The following is a 27,892-nucleotide window of genomic DNA, read 5'->3' as shown; positions in this document are numbered from 1 at the left end:
GGGGCAGCCTGGGTTTCTCTCAGGCCATGTTTGATCGTCTTTTAATGTCACCACTTTAGGTCAGAGGCCTGGCTTCAAGTACTGGTATGATAAGGAGTGGTTGAGCCGGGGACACATGCATGGCCTGGCATTTCTAGAAGAGAACTACTCCCATCAGAATGCCAAGAAGATCGTGGCCACCCATCAGCTTCTTGGTGATGTGCAGAGAGTGATTGAGGTGCTTCACGGCTTGCAGCTCAAGATGAGCATCTTGCAGTAAGTGTGGGCTTTGGTAGGAATCTACTTTGGCTCTCAGTTCTCCTAGGTTTGCGGAGAAAGTGAAATGCCTCAAAGTCAGCACTAAGACTGATAAGTTTAGATCTGTACCAAAAATTCTGTTGCTATGCTGAGCATGTGGCTCAGGGGTAGAGTGTTTGCCTAGCATGTGTGGGTCTCTGAGTGTGATTGCCAGTACCCTTGCTCCATCCCCCTCTAAAAAAGATCAGTTACATAATAGGCACTCCTTTGTAAAACATTGACTTTATTGAGGAATATTTTACATATAATTAAGTTCATTTATTTTAAAGACCTTACTGAATTTGATAATTATATAATAATCTATGTCACCAACACCACAAACAGAACATGGTGTGTGCATCTGGGTTCTTTTGTTTTGTTTTGTTTTGTTTTTAAGGCAGATTGTTACTCTGTAGTCCAGGCCAACCTCAAATTAAGTATATAACCCTTAATTTGACTCATAGTGTTCCTCCTGTCTCAGCCTTTTGAGAACTGGGGTTACAGATGTGGGCCACTGTAGTGTGGTATACACATTTATAGTTTGCTTTGTGCTATCTTTGGGTGTACAGTTTTGAGGAATTTTTAAATTTTGTACATAATGCAAATTTAATTTAAATGTCACCATCTAAATCTATTTATTTATTTATTTATTTATTTATTTATTTATTTATTTATTTTCCCACTTGTGACAGGGTCTCTCTATTTAGTCCTGGCTGTCTTGGAACTAGATATGTAGACCTGGCTGGTTTTGAGCTCACAGAAATCCACCTGCCTTTACCTTTCTACGCCTAGCTCTTTTATTTTGTCTTTGCCTGGTCTGATTTTGAATTTCTGAGCTCAAACAATGTCAGTCTCCAGAACTTGTCATCCTCCTAGATTGATTTCTCCATGCATTAATTAATCTTCAATGTCTTCATCCTCCCAGTTCCGGCAACTGCTATTCTGTTTTCTGTCCCTATGAATTCAATTCTCTAGGTACCTCACAGAAGCCATGCAGTATTTACCTGTTGCTTATTTCACACAGCACATCTTCAAGGTTCATCTATATTGTATCAGAATTTCCTTTTAAAAGGCAAAGTGTAGTATATGTATATCACATTTTGTTTATCCTTTTATCCTAAACACCCATGATTTATAGACACCTTTTTTTTTTTTTTTTTTTTTTTTTTTTTTTTTAATTTTTTTCAAGACAGGGATTCTCTGTTTAGCTTTGGAGCCTGTTCTGAAACTTGCTATCTAGACCAAACCGCGAACTCAGAAATCTACCTGCCTCTGCCTCCCAAGTGCTAGGATTAAAGGCATGTGCCACCACTGCCCAGCATAGATAAAGAATCTTAAATCTGCATCAGCATAGATAAAGAATCTTAAATCTGCTCAGCAGTTAAGACCTCTTGCTGTTGTTCCAGTGAACCTGAGTTCAGTTCCCAGCACTGGCAGCTCACAACCACCTGTAACTCCAGCTTTCTTTTTTTTAAGAAGACAGGTTTTTTTTTAAGATTTATTTATCTATCTATCTATTTATCTATCTATCTATCTAGATATCTATCTATCTATTTATTTATTTAGTGTACAACATTCAGCTTCCATGTATGCCCACACACCAGAAGAGGGCGCCAAATCTCATTACAGATGGTTGTGAGCCACCATGTGGTTGCTGGGAATTGAACTCATGACCTTTGGAAGAGCAGCCAGTGCTCTTAACCACTGAGCCATCTCTCCAGCCCCTGTAACTCCAACTTTAAGAGATCAGTACTCTGGCCTCTCTTGTGTATACACACACACACATGCACACATGTGCATACACACACACACTTTAAAACAAGTCTACTGGGAGAATCATTGTTAGCAGCTTGCTCAAGGATTGTTGTTCAGACTCCTGTCCCTGTCAGAGTTTTCTCATACAGAAAATTTATAGGCCTTACGGAACTGGCTTTTGGCTCTTGGTGGCCACTTGTTTCCAGATAGGCCCTGGAGGACCGCCATCCCCATTGCATCCGCTGTGCTCTAGACTCCCCGTTTACTTTCGTCTTTCTCTTCCTCTGTTTTCTTTCTCTTTCTTCCTTTACTGATTAAAAGTTGTAATAGAAGTCCTGGGTGGTTAAGAAATGAAAGGTGGGCAAGATGGCTCAGTGAATAAAGGTGCTTGCAGCCAACACTGATGACCTGAATTTGATCCCTGGATCCCATGTTAGAAGGACAGAATTGATCCTGCAAGTTGTCCTTTGACCTCCACACATATGCCTTGGGCAGTGGCCCCTTAACAAAATGAGTAAATGTAATTAAAAATAATAATTGAAAGGTAAAGTGAGTGACTTTTTAATTAAAGTGTGTGTATGTGTATGTGCTTGCTTGTGTGTTTGCTTATGCACATGATCCAGGGAGCTGGATCAGAGGTTCAGAATACTTAGAGCTCTTGCAGAGGACCCAAGTTTGGTTTCTAGCACCAGCTTTGGACAGTCACAACTGCAATAGCTCCAAGCCCTCTACTGGCCTCCTGTTTTTACATTTAACACCTGAATATGCACATACATACCTCAAGCACAGATATACAATTAAAAAATAAATCTTAAAAATGATGACAGGTTTAAAAAAACTATATAGGTTAGGACTGGGAGGGTAAGTAGAATGTTTGCTTAGTGACCTCAGCCCTGGGTTCCATTCCTAGGATGTGCACATGTATACACTACCACCTCAACACATTAAAAACAAATACACAGCCGGGCGGTGGTGGCGCACGCCTTTAATCCCAGCACTCGGGAGGCAGAGGCAGGCGGATCTCTGTGAGTTCGAGGCCAACCTGGTCTACAAAGGGAGTTCCAGGACAGGCTCCAAAGCTACAGAGAAACCCTGTCTCGAAAAACCAAAAAAAAAAAAAAAAAAAAAAAAAAACAAATACACAAAATCTCAGCACACTTGTTCCCACTGAGAACAGTAAACTGTGATGTTTTTCTCCTCTGTTCTTTTCCCTCTTTTACAATTGATTATACTTTGACAAATGAATGTAATGACCCTCTGTAGGATTAGAAGTCCAGAAGGAGTGGTTCCAGGGAACAGTGGCGTCCTTTACAGAGTTCTGCATATACTTGCAGTCACCCCTTGCATCAGATGCAGAGGACACTGTGCTGTATGATCAGACTGTGCTCTTTACTTACCCCAGCCACTTCTTTCTTTGGAAGGATGAAAATAGAAAACTGTAAAAATTGTGCTGGGCAGTGGAGGCGCACGCCTTTAATCCCAGCACTTGGGAGGCAGAGGCAGGCGATCTCAGTGAATTGGAGGCCAGCCTGGTCTACAAAGCAAGTTCCAGGACAGCCAGAACTGTTTCACAGAGAAACCCTGTTTTGAAAAGCAAAACAAACAAACAAGCCTGTAAAAACCTCATGTTACGCATACATACGTAGCCACCTGCAGCACTGAGTGTTGTTGCACGTCACGGCTATTGTGCCAATTGATTGAATGTATTTTTAGGAAGCTACATTTGTTTTATTGCATTTTATTTATTTATGTGTGTGTGCATCACAGCATATGTGTACCAGTTAGAAGAACAACTTTTGGTAGTTGGTTCTCTCCTACCATGTGGTTCTAGGTATCAGATTAGGTTGTCAGACTTTCACATCAAGGATTGTTACCTGCTGAGCCATCTCCTTAGCCCTTGGAAGCCACGTTTGAAGAATACCTTCACACCAACAGAATACCTCCATTCTAATGTCTTCCTTTCTCTCAAAAGTCAGAGCTGGTAGCTGACAGATGATAGCACTAGTTTCCAAAGGAGGAGGAAACCAGAAGAAGCCTGAGCTTGCTCACTACTGCTCAGCAACCAAGCCCAGTTCTACCCACTGTGGCTGTGGTGAAAGACTAGGGACGTGGCTTCCTAAAAGACTGAGGCTCTACACCCCAGTGTGCCACATGGGTAGATATCCCAGGTCGAAGCCTTTCTCCCTCGTGGGAGAGAGTTTGTAAACCAAGAAGCTTTGCAATGATCCTTGCTACCCTCAAAACCGCTTCTCTGTTTGCCACCCCACAGAAGCAGGGAGCATCCTGATCTGCAGCTGTGGTGCCAGCCTTGGAAACAGCACTCTGCGGAGGGGAGAGTGCATTCCAGACACATCCACATCACAGACTCCAGGAGCAAGGAGGAGTCCCCGAGCTATAGAACTTTAAATGGGGCGGTGGAGAAGCCGCTACCCCTGCCCCGGTCTGTGGAGGAGTCCTATATCACCAGTGAGCACTGCTACCAGAAGCCCCGCACCTATTACCCTGCTGTAGAGCAGAAGCTGGTAGTAGAGACAAGAGGCTCTGCCCTTGATGATACAGTCAATCCCCTCTGTGAGAATGGTGACGATCCCCTCTCCCCTCGCCTAGGCTGGAGCAGAGGGGACAGTGATCCTAAACCCAGCTCCCCAAAGGTATGTGGCTTGCTTGCCTTCTCTTACTCTTTACTTAGTAGCTGAATGCTTTTAAGTCCTTTTCCTGGGCACTCCTGTGGAAGACACTTCTTAGTAGAACTCTGTTTAAATTTGCTCATCAGAGAGTTTCTGGAGTTTTTCTTGTTTGTTTTTTCTTTTTTCTCCTATTAAGATGGATACAAAGACAGGGTACCCACTTTAGTCAAAGGTCATCAAAATGGCACAGTGTGGAAATCAGGGACAAAAAGAGGAGGTTATCAAGTAGAAGCTGATTCTAACTTGGAAAAAATAGAATGAAGATAAATTAGGTTTTTCTTTAGTATCATTTACATCACAGTTGCTCCTGGGTGCTCATTATTAATATGAGCATAGTCAAGCACATTAAGTATGTTTCAACAAAACTGCATGTTGTTCTTTTCTAACCCTGTCACATGAAGGGTTAATTTCATTAAAGTATTTGCCACTTAGAGCCAGGCTTTTGTTTGTTATACAGTTTTTGTGATTTTTATGTCACTCTGTTCTGAGTCCCCAGTGTCATACCAGTGTCTTCCTCTTTAATTCTTCCCTGTGCCTATCTTCTGTGAGTGAGGCCTTGTGTGGTTTCAGGGCTCTGCCCTGGTCCCTGGTCATCCTTATTTTCCCAGACTATGGGGCGGCATCAGCAGCATGATTGCACTGCTGTGTGTTGCCAAGAGGAAGGGAACATCCCCACCAGGCTTCCAGAGTGGGGATTGCACCTTCAGCCTATGTACCTGCCAATATCTCAGCAAGTCTGGCCAAGGTGGGAAGGGTAGCTTTTTTGTGGCAGATCATTTCCTAACCTAGGTTTAGCTACTTTTCTTCTGGCTCTTCTCATCAGACCCATGGAAGCTTTCAGGACACTGCTCTGTACATGAAGGCCCTAAATGTTATCTTGAAATGTTAGCATCCCAAACTCTGTAGTAAAAGGCTAACAGTCTTGTGTCCTGTGGATTAAGCAGACTTCTAAAGTAAACATGTGTGAAATCTAGAAGTTCTTTTCCTCATCAAGGCAACCCCTGGTGAGCTGTATACTGGCACCATATTTACCCTTATGAAGCTTCAGAATACTACATCCATGCTGCTCACAAGGGAAGTAACTCGTCAGGGTCACATGTTCACCCAGAGACAGCCAGGACTCGCTAAACATGACTATAAATACGGCAGCCCTCAGGGTTCTGAAAGGACTACTTCATGTTGGGGTACTGGGGCAGGGTCTGCTGAGCCCGTGGGTGCAGTCCTAAGGCAGTGAGTGGTATTGGCAGTAGATGGGAATTGAGGACATTCAGGTAGGCAGTGCTTTTTCCCAGGGTTGTAAATGTTGGCCAGTTGGAGAAAGAGCTGGCTGTCTCTGCTCAGGGACTTAAACATCATTGCATATCCAGGTGAAGGAGTACATTTCCAAGAAGGTCCTGCCGGAAGAAGCCCCTGCTCGGAAGCTGCTGGACAGAGGCGGAGAAGGCCTGGTGAGCTCGCAGCACCAGTGGCAGTTTAACCTACTGACGCATGTGGAGTCTCTTCAGGATGAAGTAACACATCGGATGGACTCCATTGAGAAGGAGCTGGATGGTAGGATTCCTTTCTGGGCACCACTCTTGAGCTTCCCTTCTCATGTTGCCTTCTGAAGCCCACAGTCTGGCTGTCCAGGGTCAGCTCTCTTCTGGTCTCCTTTTACTTAGCTCTCCCCTCAGCGAGGACAAGCCTAACTGTTTGTTTGCTTATTTGCTTTTCAAGATAGGGTTTCTCTGTGTAGCTGTGGCTGTCCTGGAATTTACTCTGTAGACCAGACTGGCCTCACACTCATAGAGATCCACCTACCTCTGCCTCCCCAGTGCTGGAATTAAAGGCGTGCACCACTACCACCTGGCTAATAAAGTTCTTAAAGTTCTTATCTGTTACATATCAACTGGGGTTCTTGGGGTTTGGAGTTTGGTTGGCCTTGAGTGCTGAGATTAAAGGCATGCGCCACCACTGCCCAGCCGGCCAACAAGTCTAACTCTAACACGTATTAAGCATTATGAAGTCTGGAGCTATCAGGGGTCTTGCCTCACTTGTCCATTCTTCTCTGCAGTGCTGACCATACAGGGCTGAGAGTAGGTAGCTCAGGGACAGAGTGTGTGCTCAGCAAGAGGGTGCTCTGTTCAGTCTTCAGGCAAAGATAAGGGAAGGCATCGCCATAGAAGAGCAACTAGAGTCGGCTGTTGGGAGCATCTAAGCACGTTTTTATTGAGTTCTATGGGGAATTAAGACTTTTTTCCGGGACTGGAGAGAGATGGCTCAGCGGTTAAGAGTGGTTGTGGTGGCGCACACGGGTAGGATTTGCTGAAGGAGGCAGAGGCAGGAGGATCACAAGTTCGAGGCCAGACTGAAAAAAAAAAAGAGAGTACTGGTCCAGAGGGACCTGGGTTCAATTCGCAGCACCCACATGGCAGCTCATAACTGTAAGTCTAGTTCCAGGGGAGCTGGCACTTTCACACAGACATACATGCAGACAAAACACCAGAGCACATAAAATAGAAATAAATAAATCTTTTTTGTTGTTGTTTCATTTTCTGAGACGGGGTTTCTCTGTGTAGCTTTGGAGCCTGCCCTGTAACTGGCTATTATAGACCAGGCTGGCCTTGAACTCATGGAGATCCACCTGCCTCAGCTTAAAGGTGTGTGCCACCACCACCTGGCCAGAAATCTTTTAAAAAAAGATTTTTTTTTCTCAGATGTGCATTTATGTGTGCCTGTGTGTGTTGGTGTGTGAGCACAGCTCTGTGTCACAGCTGTGGAGGTCAGAGGGCAACCTTAGGTGTCAGTCCACATCTTCTCTGTCTTGTGACAGGGTCTCTTGCTCATAACTACGTAAGCCAGGCTAGTAAGTTAGCTGGCAAGCCTCTGGGGACTCTCCTGTCTCCCACTTCTGCCTCTCATTTCTCTGTGGATTCTTTTGGATTTCCATTTGTGCTGCCACATCTGGCTTTATATAAATTCTGGTTGTCTAAACTGTGGTCTTAAGCTTGTTGGCAAGTTTGTTATCTCCTGAGCCATCTCCCCAGCTAGGAAACTACTTTGTGCTTAAAAAAGAAAAAGAAAAAGAAGCTTTTTTGTTTGTTTGTTTTTGAGATAGGATCTTATTATGCAGCCCTAGTTATCCAGGAACTTGCTTTGTAGACCATGCTGTCCTCAAACTCTCAGAGATCTGCCTGCTTCTGCCTCCTGAGTGCCGGGTTTAAAGGAGTGTGCTGCCATTGCCTGGCCGGATTAGTTTTTGTTTTGATTTTTCGAAATTGCATTTCTCTGTGTAACATCCCTAGCTGTCCTAAAACTAGTTCTTGTAGACCAGGCTGGCCTCAAACTCATAGAGATCTGCCTGCCTCTGCCTCCTGAGTGCTGAGATTAAAGATGTGCACCACCACTGCCAGGCTAGATTAGTTTTTGAGACAATGTCTCTCTGTGTGGACTAGATTTGTCTCATCTCTGCCTCCTGATTGCTGGAATTAAAGTTGTACTCACCACACCAGGCTTACACTAACTTCTTAAAGGGCGAAAAACGTGTATTTTGTGCTGCTAATTATGTATCACATACTAATATGAAGCAAATCAGAATTGACTGATTTAAAAAAAAAACTTAAAAGTCCCTGTAGACGCTTAATTTTTCTAGCAGCCTCGCTTGCCCTATTTATATGGAAAAGCTTTAGAAAGACTGGTAATGACTCAGGTTGGTCTTCAGGGCCTCTGGGCTCTGCTCTGGCACAGTAGCAGCTAGATTGTGTGACTAGTTAACAATTAAAAGTAAATACAATTCAGATGCATTCTTTAGATGCACTGGCACCTCTTTTAAGAGCTCAGCAGCTGTGTCTGATTTGGCTGGTGAGCCACTGTATCGGGGAGCATAGATGTAGATCATTCTTTCCACCACTAACTGGGACTTGGTGCCCATACTGTTGAGAAGCATTTATATCGTCATCGCTGTAACCAAATACCTGACAAACCACTTGAAGGAAAATTTGCTTAAGTAGCTTATGATTTCAGAGAGTCCAGTCCATGGTTACTTGGTCTTGTCATGGCACCTGTCTATGTCTTGGCAGACAGACATGAGAGAGGATGGAATCCAGGCACACCCCTAGTGGCCTACTTCCTCCCCAGATAGCATCGCCAGCTGGGGACCAGACATTCTACACATAAGCCTTTGGGGATAGATCACTTGCTAGCCTAAACATTAGTTTTGTTCCCTGGAGCAGTGCTTTGTGGGGGGCTAATACTGAGGCAGCCTGGGTTGAAATGGCCTTGTGAAGTGGTTTTTCTAAACCAAGTTCTAAGCCCTCACTGGATCTTCTCTCTTCCACCTGCAGTACTGGAGAGCTGGCTGGACTACACTGGGGAACTGGAACCCCCAGAGCCGTTGGCCAGGCTTCCACAGCTCAAGCATTGCATCAAGCAGCTGCTGACTGACCTGGGCAAGGTGCAGCAGATTGCCCTCTGCTGCTCGACATGAAATTGGGCACCCAAGACAATTGGAGCACAATCCTGGCCATCTGCCAGGGGAGCTTCGCATATTTAAGTAAATAAACTTAGCATGCTGAATGCACGTGACACTGACTGACTTCAGGGATTTGGCCAGGAGTGTGATGGACACTGGGACAGAGACCATTTTGAGTGCTGGAGGACAGGAGGACAGGGCACTCTTGATCTGGAAGCCGACCACGAAGGCAGTGCAGTCTTAGCACCCCTTTCTGTGCACATTGTTGAACGAAGCAAGTCTTTGCACATCTTCCTTGGAATCGTGCCACTGATGATAAATGGAGTGAGAGGCCCCCCCCCCCAAAAAAAAATCTAGTTGGAAACAGTTGTAAATTCAATTCACAGTTTATTTGACTTTTGTGTCAGGTTGAGGCGTGTGCCAACCCCTCTGGTTTCTCTGCCTGGCATGGTGTATGGGCAGCAGGCAGGCACCGTTTTCATCCTTCAGCTTCACTGGAATGTTGGGACCTCACTGTGCTGCACAGTTTGGAAAGGAGGAGCAGGGGCCTTGACAGCACTGCTTCTTAAGACTTCATTTTCTTGCCACGGCTCTTGCAGGATTTCACGGTACAGGGGACAAGATTTTATGTTTATTACCCCAGAGTCGGCTGGGCCATGGCTATGGCAGCGAAGCCAAAACGTCTGAAGGAAGAGGTAGAATCTTGTTGCAATGAGAATTGACAAAGATTTCCAGAAGGAAGCAGGCAGGGTCTGGAACCCAAAGGACAGCATTTTCTATACACTTAATTTCAACATCTTCCCACTTTTATTTAAAGTTAAAAAAAATGTTTCCCAAGATTTTGAACTTTGACTGTAAAGATTTGTTACAAAGAATGTGGGAATTACCTTATTTTCTATTGCCATCAGCAGTTGAGAATCTGTGTGCCACTTTCCTCCTGGAGGCCAGCGTGGCCACCGGCATCTGCAGGGTTGCTGATGCACTCAACACTTTCAGTGTCCTGGTCGTATTACTTGTGAAATCAAGGTGATTATGCTGCTTAAGGTCCAGGTACAACTGTTTGTACCTTCGGAAAGAATATTTGTGTTATTTTGCAGGTCTGGTTCCATGTGTAATTGCTGTATTGTTTTGTTTTACCTTACTAGACAATGTTTAAAAGGTTCCATGCTTTGAGGACTTCATTTTACCAGTTTTTGCATCACTAAAGGCAAATATCAAAGTACATTTATCCATCAACACCCACAGGTTCATCATGAGTTTTGGAATCTGTCACGTTTTAGGTTGCAAATATTTACTATATAAACATCAAGGAACCAATGTCAGTAGCTAGTAACAGCAGCATCTCCCTGCCTTGGGAATGAGTAAGCTTCAGGCACAACAAGTCATTGAGGCCTGCGAATTCAGGCCTGTGTACAGAGAAGTTTCAGGAAGTGACTGCCCTGTCTAGTGACTTGTTCATCATCTGCTCTAAAATGAGCTTCAGGGCAAGCATGAGTTGACCTGACACAGCTTAAGGAGTGCGCGACACATAAGGAGTGTGTAACAGTCCCTTACAAAAGGCTGCTTCCCGCTGCTAGCACTGATGTTGGGGGAAGAAATGCTCCATATGACGTTGATGTTCTGGGTGATTTATTAGATGGCTGCATCTTGAGAACTGGATGGTGATTATCTGAAAGGGGAAGAGCCAAGATAACTATCTGTTGCTACAACTGTATGAGGTATGATGATTGTTATATTAGGTACTGATTTGGGAGCCAGAAAGATGACTCAGTGAGCAAAGGTGTTTACTACCAAGCCTGCTGACCTGAGTTCAATCCCCAGGACCCACACAGTAGAGAGAATTGATACTTTGAAGTTGCCCTCTGACACACATCCACACGCTAAACAAATGTAATAAAGGTTTTTAAATCTTCTCTGTACTGCCCTAGAAAATTCCATTAGGGACTAACTCTGAAGGCAACCTATTGTATCTTGTCCAAACATGGAAGCAGAAGCTCGTGGTCCTGATTCTGCGATGTGGTCATTGCTGTGTTTATCATTTAGGTTTGAAGGAAATGATCTGGTTTCATTGTGACTTTTGTTCTTAGGGAAGCAAAGCAGACTCCCCGTGTTCTAATAACCGCAGTTCTTCCCTAAATAAAAGCCATGTTGAGGGGCTCCACTTCCAGTTCCTGGGTCACAGTGAACTAACCCTAAGTTGGAGCACTAGAATCTGTTATTTGCAAACAATGCAGGAAGATATGCATGAAGTTCTGTCTGTTTAGAAAGCTGTCCACCTATACAAAGTTGCCTTGACACAACAGCTCTGGTTTGATAGTCATTTAGGTATGTATGCAAGGTGGATCCTGGCTGAGCCAACATTGCACTGTGGATACGTACTGTGTTTACACGCTATTAGACAGAAGGCACTGTACATAGGAGTGTTGCTCTCAAGCAATATTTGCAAAACATGCAAACTTCTGTATCTGGTAAAAATAAAACAGGTTCTTGTTGCTATGTGTCAGTCACATATTACTGGAGTATAAAAGGTTGTGATTTTAGTTTGGAGGCAAGGTCTCACGACGTAGCTGAATGTTCCAGAACTCGCAGAAATCCCTTGCTTCTGACTCAAGTGCTAGCTAGGATTAAAGTCCTATGGCACATGCCTGGTTGTTTTTTAGACAGTCTTGCTACAAGTAGTCCAGGCTGGCCTTGAGCATGTCATCTGACAAGCTTCAAACTTGAAGTCATCTTGCCTTAGTCTCCCGAGTGCCCCACCATAACCCAGCAAGAATCAAATGTTTCACCCTACTTTTAAGATGTATAATCAAGGCTGGGCGGTGGTGGCGCACGCCTTTAATCCCAGCACTCGGGAGGCAGAGGCAGGCGGATCTCTGTGAGTTCAAGGCCAGCCTGGTCTACAAGAGCTAGTTCCAGGACAGGCTCCAAAAGCCACAGAGAAACCCTGTCTCGAAAAACCAAAAAAAAAAAAAAAAAAAAAAAAAGCCCCCCCCCCCCAAAGATATATAATAAGTATGTTTTATAGCATGCCTGCTCTTCTATGATAATCTTGTACAGGGAGACAGACACAAACTCAAGAAATTCCAGGGGCCGGGCGGTGGTGGCGCATGCCTTTAATCCCAGCACTCGGGAGGCAGAGGCAGGCGGATCTCTGAGTTCAAGACCAGCCTGGTCTACAAGAGCTAGTTCCAGGACAGGCTCCAAAACCACAGAGAAACCTTGTCTCGAAAAACCAAAAAAAAAAAAAAAAAGAAATTACAGGAAAAGCATGACCAGATGCTTTCAAATCATCCAAAGTTAGATGCTCATACCAGCTTCTATCCAAGTCTGGCTCATGCATTGTGGTGGAAGCTGCAGATTTACTAGTTTTGGTTGCTGGAAGCAATGCAAGGGCCTTGCCTTCTCTACACTGAGATTCACCCACCACTCTGGGTGAATCTTTCTATAAACCCAAACTAGCCTCTCCCCCAACAAGCCTCAAGGAAACCCGGATGTTTCATTCCTTGAAAAATTCCTTCTCTTGGTAGTTGAGGATTAGAGAAAAGTGTTAAAAACAGGAGCCCCCTGAATACATTAAAATGAGGACTTCCAGTAACTTTAACACATTCCAACGTCATTCCATGGAAAACCATTGTGCAAATGGAGCATTAGGGGTTGAGAAAGGTTTCTGTTTATTCATTGTAAACACAAAGTGCTTCACTCCAGGGAGCTGACGGGAGAGCTCTTTCCCTCTTCATAGTATATGCTCTGGTCATGGTCACCAGTATGCTTTTAACAAAGGTCATGAACCCGCTATTAGTTTTAGTCAAAACATTTCTCTAATGATAATCACCGTCGCGTGCAAAGCCAGTAGACCCTGACCAAAAGGAGACGGGCCAAACCTTTTCATCCGCGTTAGTTACCGTACAGCTGTATACTGGGTGTGTGTGTATATATACATATATACACATATACATACATATATGTAACAGTGTTAAAGACGTTTGTCCACTGTGTGGATTGCAATCACTGATCTTTAAGCCACCAAGCAGAAAGTAAGCCTTAAGATTCATTTACAAGGAAATGACACTATAAGACTCATTTCATTTTCCTTGGTAACACCAGTTGTTGCCTGATCAGTTTTTTGTTTTATATTTTTAGAGGATCTCTCTACATAGCCCTGGTTGGAACTCACTATGTAGACCAAGCTGGGCCCAGCCCCAGTCCCCTTTTCAACCACCTCCTCCCAGTGCTGAGATTAAAAGCAAGAACCACAACACTGAGCTGAGTTTTTAATAGGGCCACCCATTTTATTGCTCAAGCTCGGATACTAGCTAGTGCAAGGCAGAGGGTAGTATGGAACACTAGCCGACTACAACCATCATTAGCATTCTGCAAGACAACTCAGGTTCAGAAAAACTGCGAACGTGGTAGAGGGGTGGCCTAGAGCTACTCAACAGGGTGAGAAGAATTTCCTGCCTAAGGGCAAAGTCTTGCGCATCTCCACCCCAGGGGTCCAGCTTTACTCTTAGAGGCTCCCGACATCCTCTTATCAACTGAAAAGGTGGGGAACACGCTCGGGAAATAAGCCCAATAGAGGACGAACGACACACCAGATCACAGAAACTGTCAAAATTCAACTTTCATTAACTCGGGGTAGGGTATCACAGTCCAAGGAGCCCCTGGCTCCGCTGCTCAGCCAGTGATGCGCACGTCTGCCCGGCGCCGCAGCCGTCGGGCCCGGGCCGCCTCGGGCAGAATGGCCTGCAGCTGCTCCTGCACCAGCATCTCCACGATCTGCTCCTTGGTGCGGATGTCGGGCCGCAGCCACTGGCGGGACAGCTCCCGCAGCTGCCGGAAAGCTTCCCGGGGACCCGCCGCGTCCTGGTAGCGGAACTGCCGGAAACGCTGGCGAAACGTCTCGGGGCCTGGCCGAGAGGCGCCGGGCCGCGGGGTGGCTTCAGCCTGCAGAGCCGCGTCCGAAGCTGCGGGCCTGCCGGGGAGTTCCGGGGCCGCGGAGCTCACGGAGTCGGGGGCGGGGTCCGCACAGTCGACCGCTCCTTCCTGCTGTTTGGGCAGCGCCGCGGGGCTCGGGGCGGCCAGGCCGGGATCCGGCGCCGCCATGACTACAGCTCTCGGCGTCACCCTCTTTGTCCCGTAGCTACAGGCTGGCTCTGCGTCTGCGCGAAGACGGGGAAGAGAGGGATGGGCTGAAGGGCAGAGGCAGCGCTGCCCTAGGGGGACGCGGGCTCGAGCGACGGCGAGCCGAGCTTACCTCCACCTGCGAAGTTCCGTAGCGGCCGGAAATGGGCGACACCGCGGGCTTCCCTAGGAGCGGAAGGCGCACGATCCCGGAAGCCCCGCCCACTGGCAGTCACGTGAAGTATGACCTGGCCAAGGCCTTTTGGAACGCAGAAGTCAGCTCTTCCGAGAGTTCGGACAGCATCTCCGAGAATCGTCTGTTCCCGGAGGAGCCGCGGAAGAGGGAGGCAGGGAGGGCGGAGACGGAGACTGACCAGGAGTCGGAATCGCAGTCGAAATCCGGGTCGGAAGAGGATACTATATTGGAGAGGGAAGAGGTACAAGGAGAGGCGACCCTGCGGACAGGCCACCTCGACTTGCAGGTGATCTGCGCCTGCTAGGGCGGATGCTGGACCAGGATCGGGGCGGAGCGTCGACAGTCCTGGGTCAATGAGAGGGCTGGCCAGGGCCTTGACGGAGCTTGACGGCTCACCCGGGTGGGACAGCGGGATAGGGGCTCCTACTATTTTAAGAAATACCGCTCAGCCAGGCGTGGTACCAGCACTCAGGAGGCAGAGGCAGGCGGATGTCTGTGAGTTCGAGGCCAGCCCGCTCTACACAAGAGCATTCCAGGACAGCCAGAGAAACAGAGAAACCCTGCCTCGGAAAAAAAAGGAAAAAGAAAAAAAGGGGAAGGGGGAAGGAAGGAAGAAAAGAAGGAATGGAAAGGATAGCGAGAAAGAGCAGGCAGACTCAATCCTGTAACCTTAGATTTAGAGGTCACGCCTGGGCTGCAGAAGTGCACACACGCACACCCTCCCGCCTGCGTGAGTGCAATAGAACTCACCTTATTTTGAGGATGACAAAATACTTGGGTAAGATTCTTAATATTGTTTCCTGGCACAAAGCAAATGCACGAGGGTTCTTTGTCATTATTTTTGCTTGTCCTCGAAAACCAAGAGACAGGTGGTTCTGTGGGTACTGCTTTTTAATTTTAGGATTAATGAGTGAACTGTAATTACGGTTTCCCTTAACCACATGTATTTATGGAACCTTTGAACTGTAAATACCCCGAATTGAAATGTATTATAATGTAGAATACTCAAGCCTCTGTGAAGGTAAAGAAAAAGGTTTTATATTTATTACACGTTGGAACATGTTATATTATTTTGTGTATTTTGGGTCAAATAAACTATATTATTTTAATTTTACCTGTGTCTTTTTTGAAATACAGGTGCTATAAAATTTGTAATTACACATACAGTTTGTAGTCTATTTTTGTTGAACAGCTGCTGTCCGGAGTGTTGGAAGTCAGGCTGTCTGGTGGCTTCCTCTTTGCAGGGTTTCTTTGCTTTAGCACCCCTAGCAGTAAATAATACCTACCGCCCAGTTGTTGGGAGGAGTAAATAAAGCTCTGGGAAAGACTGGGCTTTAAAAAGTGCCTTCAGGGGCTGGAGAGATGGCTCAGTGGTTAATAGCATTGCCTGCTCTTCCAAAGGTCCTGAGTTCAATTCCCGGCAACCACATGGTGGCTCACAACCATCTGTAAAGAGGTCTGGTGCCCTCTTCTGACCTGCAGGCATACACACAGACAGAATATTGTATACATAATAAATAAATAAAATAAATTTTTTTTTTTTTTTTTTTTGGTTTTTTGAGACAGGGTTTCTCTGTGGTTTTGGAGCCTGTCCTGGAACTAGCTCTGTAGACCAGGCTGGTCTCGAACTCACAGAGATCCGCCTGCCTCTGCCTCCCAAGTGCTGGGATTAAAGGCGTGCGCCACCACCGCCCGGCAATAAATATTTTTTAAAAAAATAAAAAGTGCCTTCAGAGCAAGGGAGGTGACTCAGTTGGTAAGGGTGCTTGCTGCAAAAACATGAGGTTCTGGATTCTCCTGCACCCATGTGAGACTGAGCTCACCTATCACCCTAGTGTTGAGGGCCAGAAGCAGGTGGATCTTAAGAACTGGTTCCCCAGCCTAGCCAAAACCTATGTGCTTCTAAACTCAGTCTGCAGCCCTATCTCAAGGCAGTAAGGAGAACAACAGTAAGACACCCTCCTCTGGCTTTCTCACACACCTGTACACTCACATGCACATGTCACACACACAGAGACACATTTTCATTAGGCACACTGCCCACAGCCTCTCAGCTACAGTTTTCTTATCTAAAATCCGAGCTCTAGATGTAAGAGAGCTGACCTCAGGGAAGCTTGTGAAAATTCGGAGATGATACCAGCGAAAGTGTAATGTCTGGCAACTTCTGGCGTATTCTGTTTGACAGCTTGCTCACAAATAAGGTTTGTATCTCCATCTTCCAGAAAAGGAACTGAACCCCAGAATGGGACAGAGGTTCCATATGATACGTTTCCTGGAGCTAGAGAAATGGCCGGTTAAGGGTGGATGCTGTGGCTGGGCAGTGGTGGCCTTTCATCCCAGCAGAGGCGATCAGATCAGCCTGACCTACAGAGTGAGTTCCAGGACAGTCAGAGTTACAGAGAGAAAGAAACAGGTATAGCAGCGTTCTCCTTTAATTCCAGAAGTTGACAGGGGCAGGCAGATCTCTGTGAGTTTGAGATTAGTGTGGTCTACATAGTGAGTTCTAGGCCAGTTAGAGCTACATGGCAAAACCCTGTCCCCATCCCAGCTCCAAGCTTCCAGTTTTCAGCACCCAGGTAGGGAGGGTAGCTCACACCACCTGTAACTTCAGGTCTAGAGGATTTAATGTCTGGCCTCTGCCAGCACCTGCACTCAATGTTTTGCACAGATGAACTCTTCTCTCCTCTCTCTCTCTCACGCACACTTAAAATGAAAAAAGTCGGAGGTGGAGCTAGAAGTTATTACTGGCAGGAATTAATGACTATTATCAAAAACATTGTATGCATGTATGAAATTATCGAAGAATAAAAATATATTAAAAATACAACAAAATCCTTTTTCTATGGTTCTCTAAGAGCTTTTCTAGAAGGTGTTGTCTGCACAAAGTCCTACGCTAAGTAAAGCCAAAACTTAAATTGCAGGCTAGATGGGGAAGTGGGTAGGATCTGGAGAGAGGCTGAGAAGTGAAGTGGGAGAGTTGGTGAGGGTAAGGCACAGAGCACAGGATTCTGGGTTAGAATTAATCCTTTTCCTCTTGGGAAGGGATGTCTGGGAATCAGGATCTCAATCTCTGTCTCGTTTCTATCCACAGTGGAATCATGGGCTGTTAGAGATGGAAGTGGGGACCTTTGAGGTTTATATGAATCATGGAATATTAGAAAGGAGAGGGAATTTGGGATTGAATTGAAAAATATTAAATTCATTTCTAAAGCCTTTATGATTTAGCCGGCATAGGGTCTAGAAAAATTCTCTTCCTAGGAAATGTACATATTCTTATTTCAGGTATTTTATATGTATCTTTGAATACGTCAGAGGCTCAGATTAATTACATATATATAATAATATATATGTATATGTTATATATATATATATATATATACACACACACACATATATTATTCTATTTTGCAGATTGGGACGTCAGTACCCCAAAAGGTAGAAAGTTGGAAGACTGTCAGACAACTCGTAAGTGATGCCATGAAGGAATTTTTAGAATGCTATGCCAAGGTTGTTATCACATTCGCCCTTTTTATTTATAATTTCTATTTCCCTAGGAAGGGATCTTAAATCATTAATTTCCTAGCTTCCAAAATAAGCCTTGGAGCTCAATAAACCCTCCATAAATATTGATTGGTGAAATAATAAATAATCATTGATTCCATTCCTTTCCTGTGAAGGGAAAACTTGACCATAATCCTCTGGCTTTGCCAGAGATTTCTAGGTGTTTGAATTAGTGTCCAGTTAGTATTACCCATCAACTCAAAACAGCCTACAATTATGTGAACAAGAAGCCTTAATTGAATGTCCTATCAGGTTGGTGTATGGGCATGTCTGTGAGGGACTGTTCAGATTGTTTAAATCCATGGCGTAGGACACCATGGGTGGGGCCATTCCCTGGACAGGTGGTTCTGGGCTGTGTGAGAACATTCCCTAAGGGGTTGGAGAGATGACTCAGCAGTCACACACAGGTACTACACTTCCTGAGGACCTAAGTTCAAATCCCAGCACCTACATCAGGTGCCCTCCCCCAGCCACCTCTAATTCCAGCTCTAGGGTATCCAGTATCTCTGACCTCTGTGGATACCTGCACTCACATGTCCATACACACATAGATACACACACATGCAGATAGTAACTTGAAAAATCAGCTAAGCGTGAAGCAGAGACTAAACCAGCAGACAGCATTCCTCCATGCTTCCTGCCCTGACTTCCCTCAGTAATGGCCTGTGACCTGGAAGTGTAAGCCAAATCAACCTTTTCCTCTCCAAGGTGCTTTTGGTCACAGTGGGGTTGTTTTGTTTTTTAATTTTAATCTCCCCCCGCCCCTTTTGTTTGTTTTTTAGTTTTTTGAGACAGGATTTCTCTCTGTGTAACCCCGGCTGTCCTGGAACTCGCTCTAGACTGGGCTGGCCTCTAACTCACACTCACAGAGATCCGCCTGCCTCAGCCTCTCAAGTGCTGGGATTAAAGGTGTGCACCACCACTGCCCGGCTAGTCATACTGTTTCAATGCAGTAATAGAATGAAATGAGAACAGAGAGTGTATTCTTCTTAGGGGCTGTGGAAAGGAAGCCTGGAACTTTTTTTTTTCTTTTTACTCGCTGGGTGTGTGACACACCTTTAATCCTGTCACTCACTGGGTCTGATAGCACATACAACCCTACCACTCTGGAGGTTGAGGGACTAGGTATTGAGAGTTTGAGACCAACCTGGGCTACATAGTGAGACCTTGTATCAAAAAACACTTTCTTATATGGAAATAAGTATAGATTCATAGGTAGTTGCAAATATAGTAGAGAAATTGTGTGCTGGGTGGTGGTGCACACCTTAAATCCAAGCACTTGCCTAAGGCAGAGGCAGGTGGATCCCTGTGAGCTCAAGGCCAGCCTGTTTTATAGAGTGAGTTCCTGGACAGCCAAGGCTACATAAAGAAACTCTGTCTCTCCCAGCACTTGGGAGGCAGAGGCAGGCGGATCTCTGTGAGTTCGAGACCAGCCTGGTCTACAGAGCTAGTTCCAGGACAGGCTCCAAAACCACAGAGAAACCCTGTCTCGAAAAACCAAAAAAAAAAAAAAAAAAAAAAAGAAACTCTGTCTCAAAAAGGAAAAGCAAAAGGAAAATAGAATAGTAGACAAATTGTATTCTTAATACAGTGCCTCAGTAGTAGCCTTGACGGTTATGGTGTGAATCTGGAAGCTCCCCCACAGGGTCACACAGCTAAAATGCTTGTTCCTCAGGTGGCTGCACTATGAAGGCGGGTCCAGCTGATAGAATTACGAAATTAGGAAGGTCAGAGCTTGCTCAGGGTTCCTGCCCCGCCCTTCCCGCTGCTCCTGGGCTACAGGCACTAAGCCTCATCTCTGTTCTCACTGCCCGCTCTGACCTCCCCATTATGTTAGATTGAAACTGTTGCAGTAATGTGATCTTCTTTGAGTGCTAAAGTTCTTCTCATATTTAGAGTGCAAATATCTATTTGCTACTTGGTTTGCGAGTTTGGACAATCAGGGATACCAGACCTTAAGTTCAAAGAGAATGAAATGGAATTAAACATTTGATTATCACCACTTTTTCTCTCAGAAGTATCTTCATTGCCTTCGCACCACTGTGACCAAATAGCAAGGTCAGCTGGAAGGGGAGGATTTCTTTCCAGCCACGACACCCAGGCAGAAAACCACGGTGGCCACAGTTTGAGGCAGGTGGGCTGGGGGTCGGGTGGGCTTCTTCAGTTCTCAATGGCCAGGAAGCAGAAAAAGAAGAAAACAGAAAGAAGCCAGGGCAAAACGCACCCCTACCCACCCACAACCCCAGTGACCTTCTCCTCTCAGACACCCCCTTCCACAGCTCCACCATTGACTAGTTCTGTGACTTCGTGACTCCATCCAATGGATTAATTTGGATCAGAGCCCTCAGGACCTAATTGTCCTTAGATCGCCATCTCGTAGACAATCATAGCTGAGCTGAGATTCTAGGTGATTTTTTTCAAATCTTAAACAAACAAAAAAACAAAAAAACGGTAAATGGTGACACACACCTTTAATCCCAACACTCAGAGACAGGTGAGTTTGAGGCCAGCCTGGTCTACAGAGCAAGTTCCAGGATAGGCTCCAAAGCTACAGAGAAACCATCTCAAAACAAACAAGCAAACAAAAAAAAAAAAACCCAATAAATAAATTAATTAAAAGATTTATTATTTTTTATTAATTTTCAAATATTTGTGGGGCCATGTTTAGGCCTAGCACTCAGGAAACAGAGGCAGGAGGATCTCTGTGAGTTTGAGGCCATTTTCACCTATGTAGAATTCCACCCTGTCTCAAAAAAAAAAAAATTGAGTATGGGTATTTGCCTGCATGTATGTTGGTGAGTTATGGGCATGCATTGCCTCTGGAGGCCAGAAGAGGGCATCAGATCCCCTGGAACTGGAGCTAGTGATGGCTGAAAATCACCAGTTGGGTTCTGGGAATTGAACTCAAATTGAACTGGAAGAGCAGCCAGTCACTTGACCGCTAAACCATCTCTCCAACCCCTATAATTATGTGTATGCATGTGTGCAGGTGTGGACATGTGCACACTAGTGCAGGTGTGGACATGTGCACACGAGTGCAGGTGTGGACATGTGCACACGAGTGCAGGTGTGGACATGTGCACACGAGTGCAGGTGTGGACATGTGCACACGAGTGCAGGTGTGGACATGTGCACACGAGTGCAGGTGTGGACATGTGCACACGAGTGCAGGTGTGGACATGTGCACACGAGTGCAGGAGCCATCAGATCCCCGCAGATGGAGTTAAAGACAGTTGTGAGCCATCGGATGTGGACAGTGGGAACTGAACTCAGGTCTTCCACAAGATCAGCCCTGTCTAGGTGTTTCTTATTAGTCAACAGTGACTAACCCTCAGAGATGTGCTTGATTCCTGGACCCCAGGACAGCCTCTTCACTTCCTAAATGAGGAAGCTACAGCTCAGAGAGTAGACAAGCTAGCCAGTGTGGGACCAGGACCCAGGACTGAATATGTCCTTCCTGTTACTTGATACTGTCAAGCTTTGAAAAATATTACTAAATTTGGGTGTGGTGGCACTTCTAAAGAGGCAGATGGATTTCTGAGGTCTAGGCCGGCCAGGGATTTTTTAAAAAAAAGTCAGGCTAGTGTTTAGTATTAACTCTCTGTAGTTTGTCTTGTTTTGTTTTGTTTTTTGTTAAGACAGGGTTTTTCGGGGCTGGAGAGATGGCTCAGAGGTTAAGAGCATTGCCTGCTCTTCCAAAGGTCCTGAGTTCATTTCTCAGCAACCACATGGTGGCTCACAACCATCTGTAATGGGGTCTGGTGCCCTCTTCTGACCTGCAGGCATACACACAGACAGAATATTGTATACATAATAAATAAATAAATAAATATTTAAAAAAAAAGACGGGGTTTTTCTTTGTAACAGCCCTAACTGTCCTGGAACTGGCTCTGTAGACCAGGCTGGCCTTGAACTCACAGAGGTCCTCCTACCTCCCGAGTGCTGGGATTAAAGGCATTCACCACCACTGCACAGCTATGGTTTTATTTTTAATTTCTCCAATAACTAATGATGTTGAATATATTTCCTTTCTCTTTGTGGCAAAATGTTTGTTCAAATCCACTGTACATTTTTACTGTTGGCAGTAGCTCTCATTTTTGTTTATTTAATGCAGTTTTTTAAAATTGTGGTAAGAGTACATACATAAATATTACCATTTTAGCCATTACCCAAGCTAGCCTCAAACTTGCCAGATTGGTCTTGAACTCATAATCCTCCTGCCTCAGCCTCCCAAGTACTGGATTTATAGGTATGTATCACCATTCTGCCACTGTTTTTATATTTTAGAGACAGGGTCTTCTCTGTAGCCCAGGCTGGCTTCAAGCTTGAGATTCTCTTGTGTCTCTCCTGCCTCCTACTGATTATTTTAGTTCTTGGGTAGGGTTTTTGTTTGTTTTGTTTTGTTTTCCCAAGAAAGGTTTTCTCTGTGTAACAGTCCTGGCTGCCCTGGAACTCACTCTGTAGACCAGGCTGGCCTTGAACTCACAAAGATCTGACTGCTTCTGCCTCCTAAGTGCTGGGATGAAAGTCATGTACCACCACTACCCGGCAGTTGTTGGTTATTTTGAGAAAGAGTCCCATGTTTCCCAGGTTGGCCTCAAACTTGTTTTGAAGTCAAAAATGACCTTGCACTTCTGACCCTTCTTCCCTCACCTTCTGAGTCCTGGGGTTACAAGTGTGTGCCCAGCGTGCCCAAACTTATTAAATGTCCTCTTCTGTGGCATTCAGTCTATTCACATGACAGGACAATAGGTGCTGTCTATCCATCTCCCAAGCTTTCTTCTTTTTCTCATCTAAAGCAAACTCATTCAATTAAAAGAGCAATTCCCCAAGTATATATTCATAAATGCATATAGAAATAAGTATGTATATATTTGCTAATATTCCATTCTCCTGGATTTTGCGGATTAAGGTACCAAGGAAGAAAAAGATGAAGACCTGGGAAGAAATACAAAACCTAGTAAGTGGATCTGCTTTAGTAATTGATTCACATGTCATGAGCATATTGGTTCTTTCTACTCTTTGGCTATTGTGGATAAAATTGCTGTGATATTGGTGTTTGAATTTCCATTTCAGTTGATTTAAGTATGAACCCAGAGATGGGATTGCAGGGTCAAATAGTAATTTTGTATTTAACTTTGTAAGAATCAACCAAACCAGCTGGGCGGTGGTGGTGCATGTCTTTAATCCCACTTGGGAAGCAGAAGCAGAGGCAGGCAGATCTTAGTGGGAAGTAGAACTTTAACTCTTCCCTCCCCAGCTTGCTATATATATATATTTTTTTTTTGAGGGGGGGGGGTTGGTTTTTCGAGACAGGGTTTCCCTATAGTTTTGGAGCCTGTCCTGGAACTAGCTCTTGTAGACCAGGCTGGTCTCGAACTCACAGAGATCCGCGTGCCTCTGCCTCCCGAGTGCTGGGATTACAGGCGTGCGCCACCACCGCCCGGCCCCAGCTTGCTTTTGGTCATGGTGTTTCATCACAGAAATAGAAACCCTAAGACAGGTTGGTATAGGGATAGATGGGCATTGCTGTGACAGACCTGATCATATTTGTTTGGGGAGCATTGTGGGAGGATTTTGGAATTTTTGGGCTAAGAAAGCCATTGAATGTTGAGAACTCAGTGAGCTGTTCTGTTGGCGCTTGGAAGATAAGAATGTTGAGAGCAGGGCAGACAATGGAGGCCTGTGTTTGTGAAATTTCAGAGGGAAATTTAAAGACTCTATTGAAGCTTGGCGGTGGTGGTGCACGCTTTTAATCCCAGCACTCGGGAGGCAGAGGCAGGTGGATCTCTGTGAGTTTGAGGCCAGCCTGATCTACAAGAGCTAGTTCCAGAACAGGCTCCAAAGCTACAGAGAAACCCTGTCTCGAAAAAAACCAAATAAATAAATAAAGACTCACTCTATTGAGGTCATTTGTTATTTTGGATTAAGATTCTGTGGTTCTGGTTCACTGGGGCTAAAGAATCAGTTTGAATTAACAAGATCCCATAACTGCTAAAGTGAAACCTTTGCTTTGCTGGGACACTTGATGCTGGTCGGCTGGAGCTGAGAATTTAGCAGTGATTAAGAAAAGACCAGCAGGAGGTGGTGGCGTACACCTTTAATCCCAGCACTCGGGAGGCAGAGGCAGAGGCAGGTGGATCTCTGTGAGTTTGAGGCCAGCCTGGTCTATAGAGTTTCAAGACATCTAGGACTACAAAGAGAAACCCTGTCTCAAAAAACCAAACAAAAGAGATCAGCATCATTGAAGTGAAATCTTCTAGGAAGTGTTTCATCAGGGTCAACCTACAGAAGTTATACTATGTTCTAGAGGTGGTCAAGGCTATACCTCATGCTGGCAGCTCAACTTGGTACTGTGTAAGAGTCTCTCAGGTGGTACTGGTTTTGAAGGCATGAAAGGCTCATGGAGAGCTGTTGCATGGAGAGCGAGCCCTTGTTCTGTCCTGGCCGCCCAGCTAGCTTACACCCGAAATAACCACACAGAAACTGTATTTATTAAATTACTGCTTGGCCCATTAGCTCTAGTTTCTTTTTTTTTTTTTTTTTTTTTTTTTTTTTTTTTTTTTTTTTGGTTTTTCGAGACAGGGTTTCTCTGTAGCTTTGGTGCCTTTCCAGGAACTAGCTCTTGTAGACCAGGCTGGTCTCGAACTCACAGAGATCCGCCTGTCTCTGCCTCCCGAGTGCTGGGATTAAAGGCGTGCGCCACCACCGCCCGGCTTAGCTCTAGTTTCTTATTGGCTAATTCTTACATCTCAGTTTAACTCATTTCTATTAATCTATTATTGCCACCATGACTGTGGCTTACGGGCAAGATTCTCACCAGAGTCTGTCTCAGGCAGGAGATCCATGGCATCTGCCACTCTGCCCTTCTTCCCAGCATTCAGTTCTGTCTACTCCGCCTACATAAGTTCTGCCCAGTCAGGCCCAAAGCCGTTTCTTTATTCATTAGCCAATGAAAGCAACACATAAACAGAGGAACCTCCTACACTAGAGAACAGTTGAGGTTTGGCAGTGTGAGAAGCCAGGACTGTTGGTGAAGGTGCAGACTCCGTACCAGTTGAAGCTCCAGGACTGAAGGTGTCATGAAGAGAAACTGAGGCTTGGCACCATGAAAGAGCCCAGGAGAGGCTATTGGTGAAAGTGCAGTCCAGTTGCAGCAGAAGACTCCAGCATTTTGGAGATGCCAGTACCATGGGATGACCCCTGAGGACAGCAGCTGAGGTGGATTGGAGCCTGTGTGAGGCCAGAAGACAAGCTGTGTGTGCTTCAGAGGGCAGAGCTGGAGAAGTGATAGGGAGGGAACCCAGATAACTGGTCGTTAAGTTATTTAACTGTCGGGGTTTGGTTTTGCTTTGCTCAGATTCTGACTATGTCCTGGTTCTTCCCTCTTGGAAGAAAGTATTTAGCTTAATTTTAATTTTTATAGGAGCCACAACTGAAAGACTTTGAACTTTTAAAAGAAAAATTGAGTCAGTCAATAGTGGTGAATTCCTTTAATACCAGAACACAGGAGGCAGATGCAGGCAGATCTCTGGTCTACAGAGCAAGTTCCAGGACAGCCATGTCTACACAGAGAAACCCTGTCTTTGAACAAACAAACAAACAAACTGGGTGGTGGTGCACACCTTTAATCCCAGCACTTGGGAGGTAGAGACAGATGGATCTCTGTGAGTTCGAGGCCAGCCTGGTCTACATACTGAGTTCCAGGACAGGCTCCAAAGCTACAGAGAAACCTTGTCTTGAAAAACAAACAAAAGAAAAGAAAAGAAATAAAGAAACCACAGCTAGACAATCAGCCTCTGTCTCTAGGTTCCTTCCCTTTTTGAGTTCCTGTTCTGACTTCCTTCAGTGATGAACAGTGATATGGATGTGTGAGCCAAATAAACCCTTTCCATCTTGTTTTTGGTCATAGTGCTTCATCACAGCAATAGAAATCCTGACCAAGACAGTAACTATTATTATTAATTGAGCTATACTCCCAACCTTGTTGTTGTTTTGTTGTTGTTATTGCTATTTGTGAAAGATGTGTTTCTATAGAGATTGTGGTGGTTTGAATGAAAATGGCCCCATAGGCTCATCATCAATTGGTGGTGGAACTGTTTGGGAAGGATTAAGAGGTGTGGCCTTGTTGGAAGAGGTGCGTTACTGGAAGAGGGCCTTGAGGTTCCAAAAGTCCATACTGTTTCCAGGGTCTCATTCTCTGTCTCCTACTTGTGGATCAGGATGTGAACTCTCAGCTGTTCCTGCTGCCACGTTGTTACTCTGCCATCATGAACTTTAACCCTCTAAAATTGTAAGTCCAAATAAACACCTTTAGTAAGTTGCCTTCATCATGATGTCTTATCATAGCAATACAGAAGTAATTAAAATGGAAGTCAAAGGACAACTCTGTGGAGTTGCTTCTCTCCTTCTACCCTTATTTGTGTGTCAAAGATGGTTGGGAATATTATTTTCAGGTGTTTGTTTTTTGTTTACACTGCATTTGTTTAACTCTGTGATGCTGTGTTACTGTGCTTGTCTAAAACACCTGATGGTCCTAATAAAGAGATGAACGGCCAATAGCAAGGCAGGAGCAAGGACAGGTGGGACTGGAAGGCAGAGAGAATAAATAGGAGAAATGAGAAAGGCGCAACAAGAGAACAAGGAGAAGACATCAGGGGCAGTCATCCAGCCAGTCACAGAGTAAGAAGGAAAGAAAGGTATACAGACATAAAGACAAAAACCCAGAGGCAAAAGGTAGTTAGGATAATTTAAGAAAAGCTGGCAAGAAACAAGCCAAGCTAAGGCCAGGCATTCATAGTTAAGAATAAATTCTGTGTGTGATTTATTTGCGAGCTGCATGGCAGGCCCCTCAAAAAGCCAATAATAAATATTCTACAACAAAAGGTTGAATTCCGGGTGCCAGAATTACACAACAAGCACTTTCTTAACTGCTGAGCTATCTGGAAGGCTACCTGTTGTTGTTGTTGTTGTTGTTGTTGTTGTTGTTGTTGTTTAAAATTTTTTTTCGACACAGGGTTTCTCTGTTGCCCTGGCTGTCTTGGAATGTTTTATGTAGACCGGGATGTCTTTGAACTCACAGAAATCCGCTTACCTCTGCCTCCTGTACGCTGAGATTAAAGGTGTGCATCACCACTGCCTGAATGTTGTTGTTGTTGTTGTTGTTATCATCATTATTATTTGAAAGAAAATCTTACTATGTAACCCTGGCTGGCCTAGAACTCACAGAAATCTGCCTGCCTCTGCCTCTTAAGTACAGGGATTAAGAACACATGCCATCATGGCCAGCTGGTGTTATGAATATTCTTTTGAGACAGGGTCTCTCTATGTAGTCCTTGCTGTCTTGAAACTTGATATATAGACCAGGCTAGCCTCATAACTCACAGAGATCTACCCGTCTTTGCCTCCTAAGTGCTGAAATTATTGTCCCACCAAGCCTGGTTGGTATTATCCTTTAGTGTGAAGTATTAAATAGAGTTTTTTTTTTGTTTTGTTTTTTGTTTTTTTTTTAGTTTTCATGAACAGGAAATATATACTAGTATATATAATTATACAAAATGATGAGTTTTGTTGTGACTTAAATAGAAATCTTTTTTTTTTTTTTTTTTTTGGATTTTCAAGACAGGGTTTCTTCGTAGCTTTTGGTTCCTGTCCTGGAACTAGCTCTGTAGACCAGGCTGGCCTCGAACTCAGAGATCTGCCTGCCTCTGCTTCCCGAGTGCTGAGATTAAAGGCTTGTGCCACCACCGCCCGGCCATTAAATAGAAATCTTTAAGATGTGTTACTTATAGGCAAAGATTCAGGTTTCCAACAGATTAAGTCCTGTGATTTCATTTGCACATAGAT

General features: G+C 44.9%; 3 protein-coding genes across 5 annotated transcripts in view; 2 read left to right on the top strand and 1 right to left on the bottom strand.

Annotated features, from left to right (window-relative positions):
* Phf20 (PHD finger protein 20) overlaps positions 1-11,664 on the top strand; it is a 110,754-nt gene extending 99,090 nt beyond the window's left edge. For all 3 annotated transcript variants that reach the window (XM_057780696.1, XM_057780694.1, XM_057780695.1), the window contains 4 exons: positions 60-255; positions 4,301-4,682; positions 6,086-6,269; positions 9,041-11,664. In XM_057780696.1, the coding sequence (XP_057636679.1) occupies positions 60-255; positions 4,301-4,682; positions 6,086-6,269; positions 9,041-9,183 (905 nt within the window). In that variant the 3' untranslated portion in view covers positions 9,184-11,664. The remainder of the gene's footprint in view (positions 1-59; positions 256-4,300; positions 4,683-6,085; positions 6,270-9,040) is intronic.
* Positions 11,665-13,432: 1,768 nt separating this feature from the next.
* Scand1 (SCAN domain containing 1) lies at positions 13,433-14,555 on the bottom strand. The gene is made up of 2 exons (XM_057780984.1): positions 14,423-14,555; positions 13,433-14,327 (listed from the first exon to the last, which is right to left on the bottom strand). Exon 2 carries the CDS (start codon positions 14,269-14,271, stop codon positions 13,843-13,845), a length of 429 nt encoding a protein of 142 aa, XP_057636967.1. The 5' UTR covers positions 14,272-14,327; positions 14,423-14,555; the 3' UTR covers positions 13,433-13,842.
* The window catches only part of Cnbd2 (cyclic nucleotide binding domain containing 2), a 69,065-nt gene continuing 55,626 nt past the window's right edge, over positions 14,454-27,892 (top strand). Inside the window, exon 1 of the mRNA XM_057781102.1 lies at positions 14,454-14,771. Coding sequence (XP_057637085.1) covers positions 14,454-14,771 — 318 coding nt within the window. The remainder of the gene's footprint in view (positions 14,772-27,892) is intronic.

Source organism: Chionomys nivalis, chromosome 9, assembly GCF_950005125.1.
Source record: "Chionomys nivalis chromosome 9, mChiNiv1.1, whole genome shotgun sequence".
NCBI classification, from domain to species: Eukaryota; Metazoa; Chordata; class Mammalia; order Rodentia; family Cricetidae; genus Chionomys; species Chionomys nivalis.
Note: the sequence above shows the minus strand (reverse complement) of the source record. Positions and strands in the feature narration are given on the sequence as shown.

Coding starts and splice junctions, on each gene's coding strand:
- Scand1 (XM_057780984.1), bottom strand. CDS start 14,271: ATGGCGGCGCCGGATCCCGGCCTGGCCGCCCCGAGCCCCGCGGCGCTG.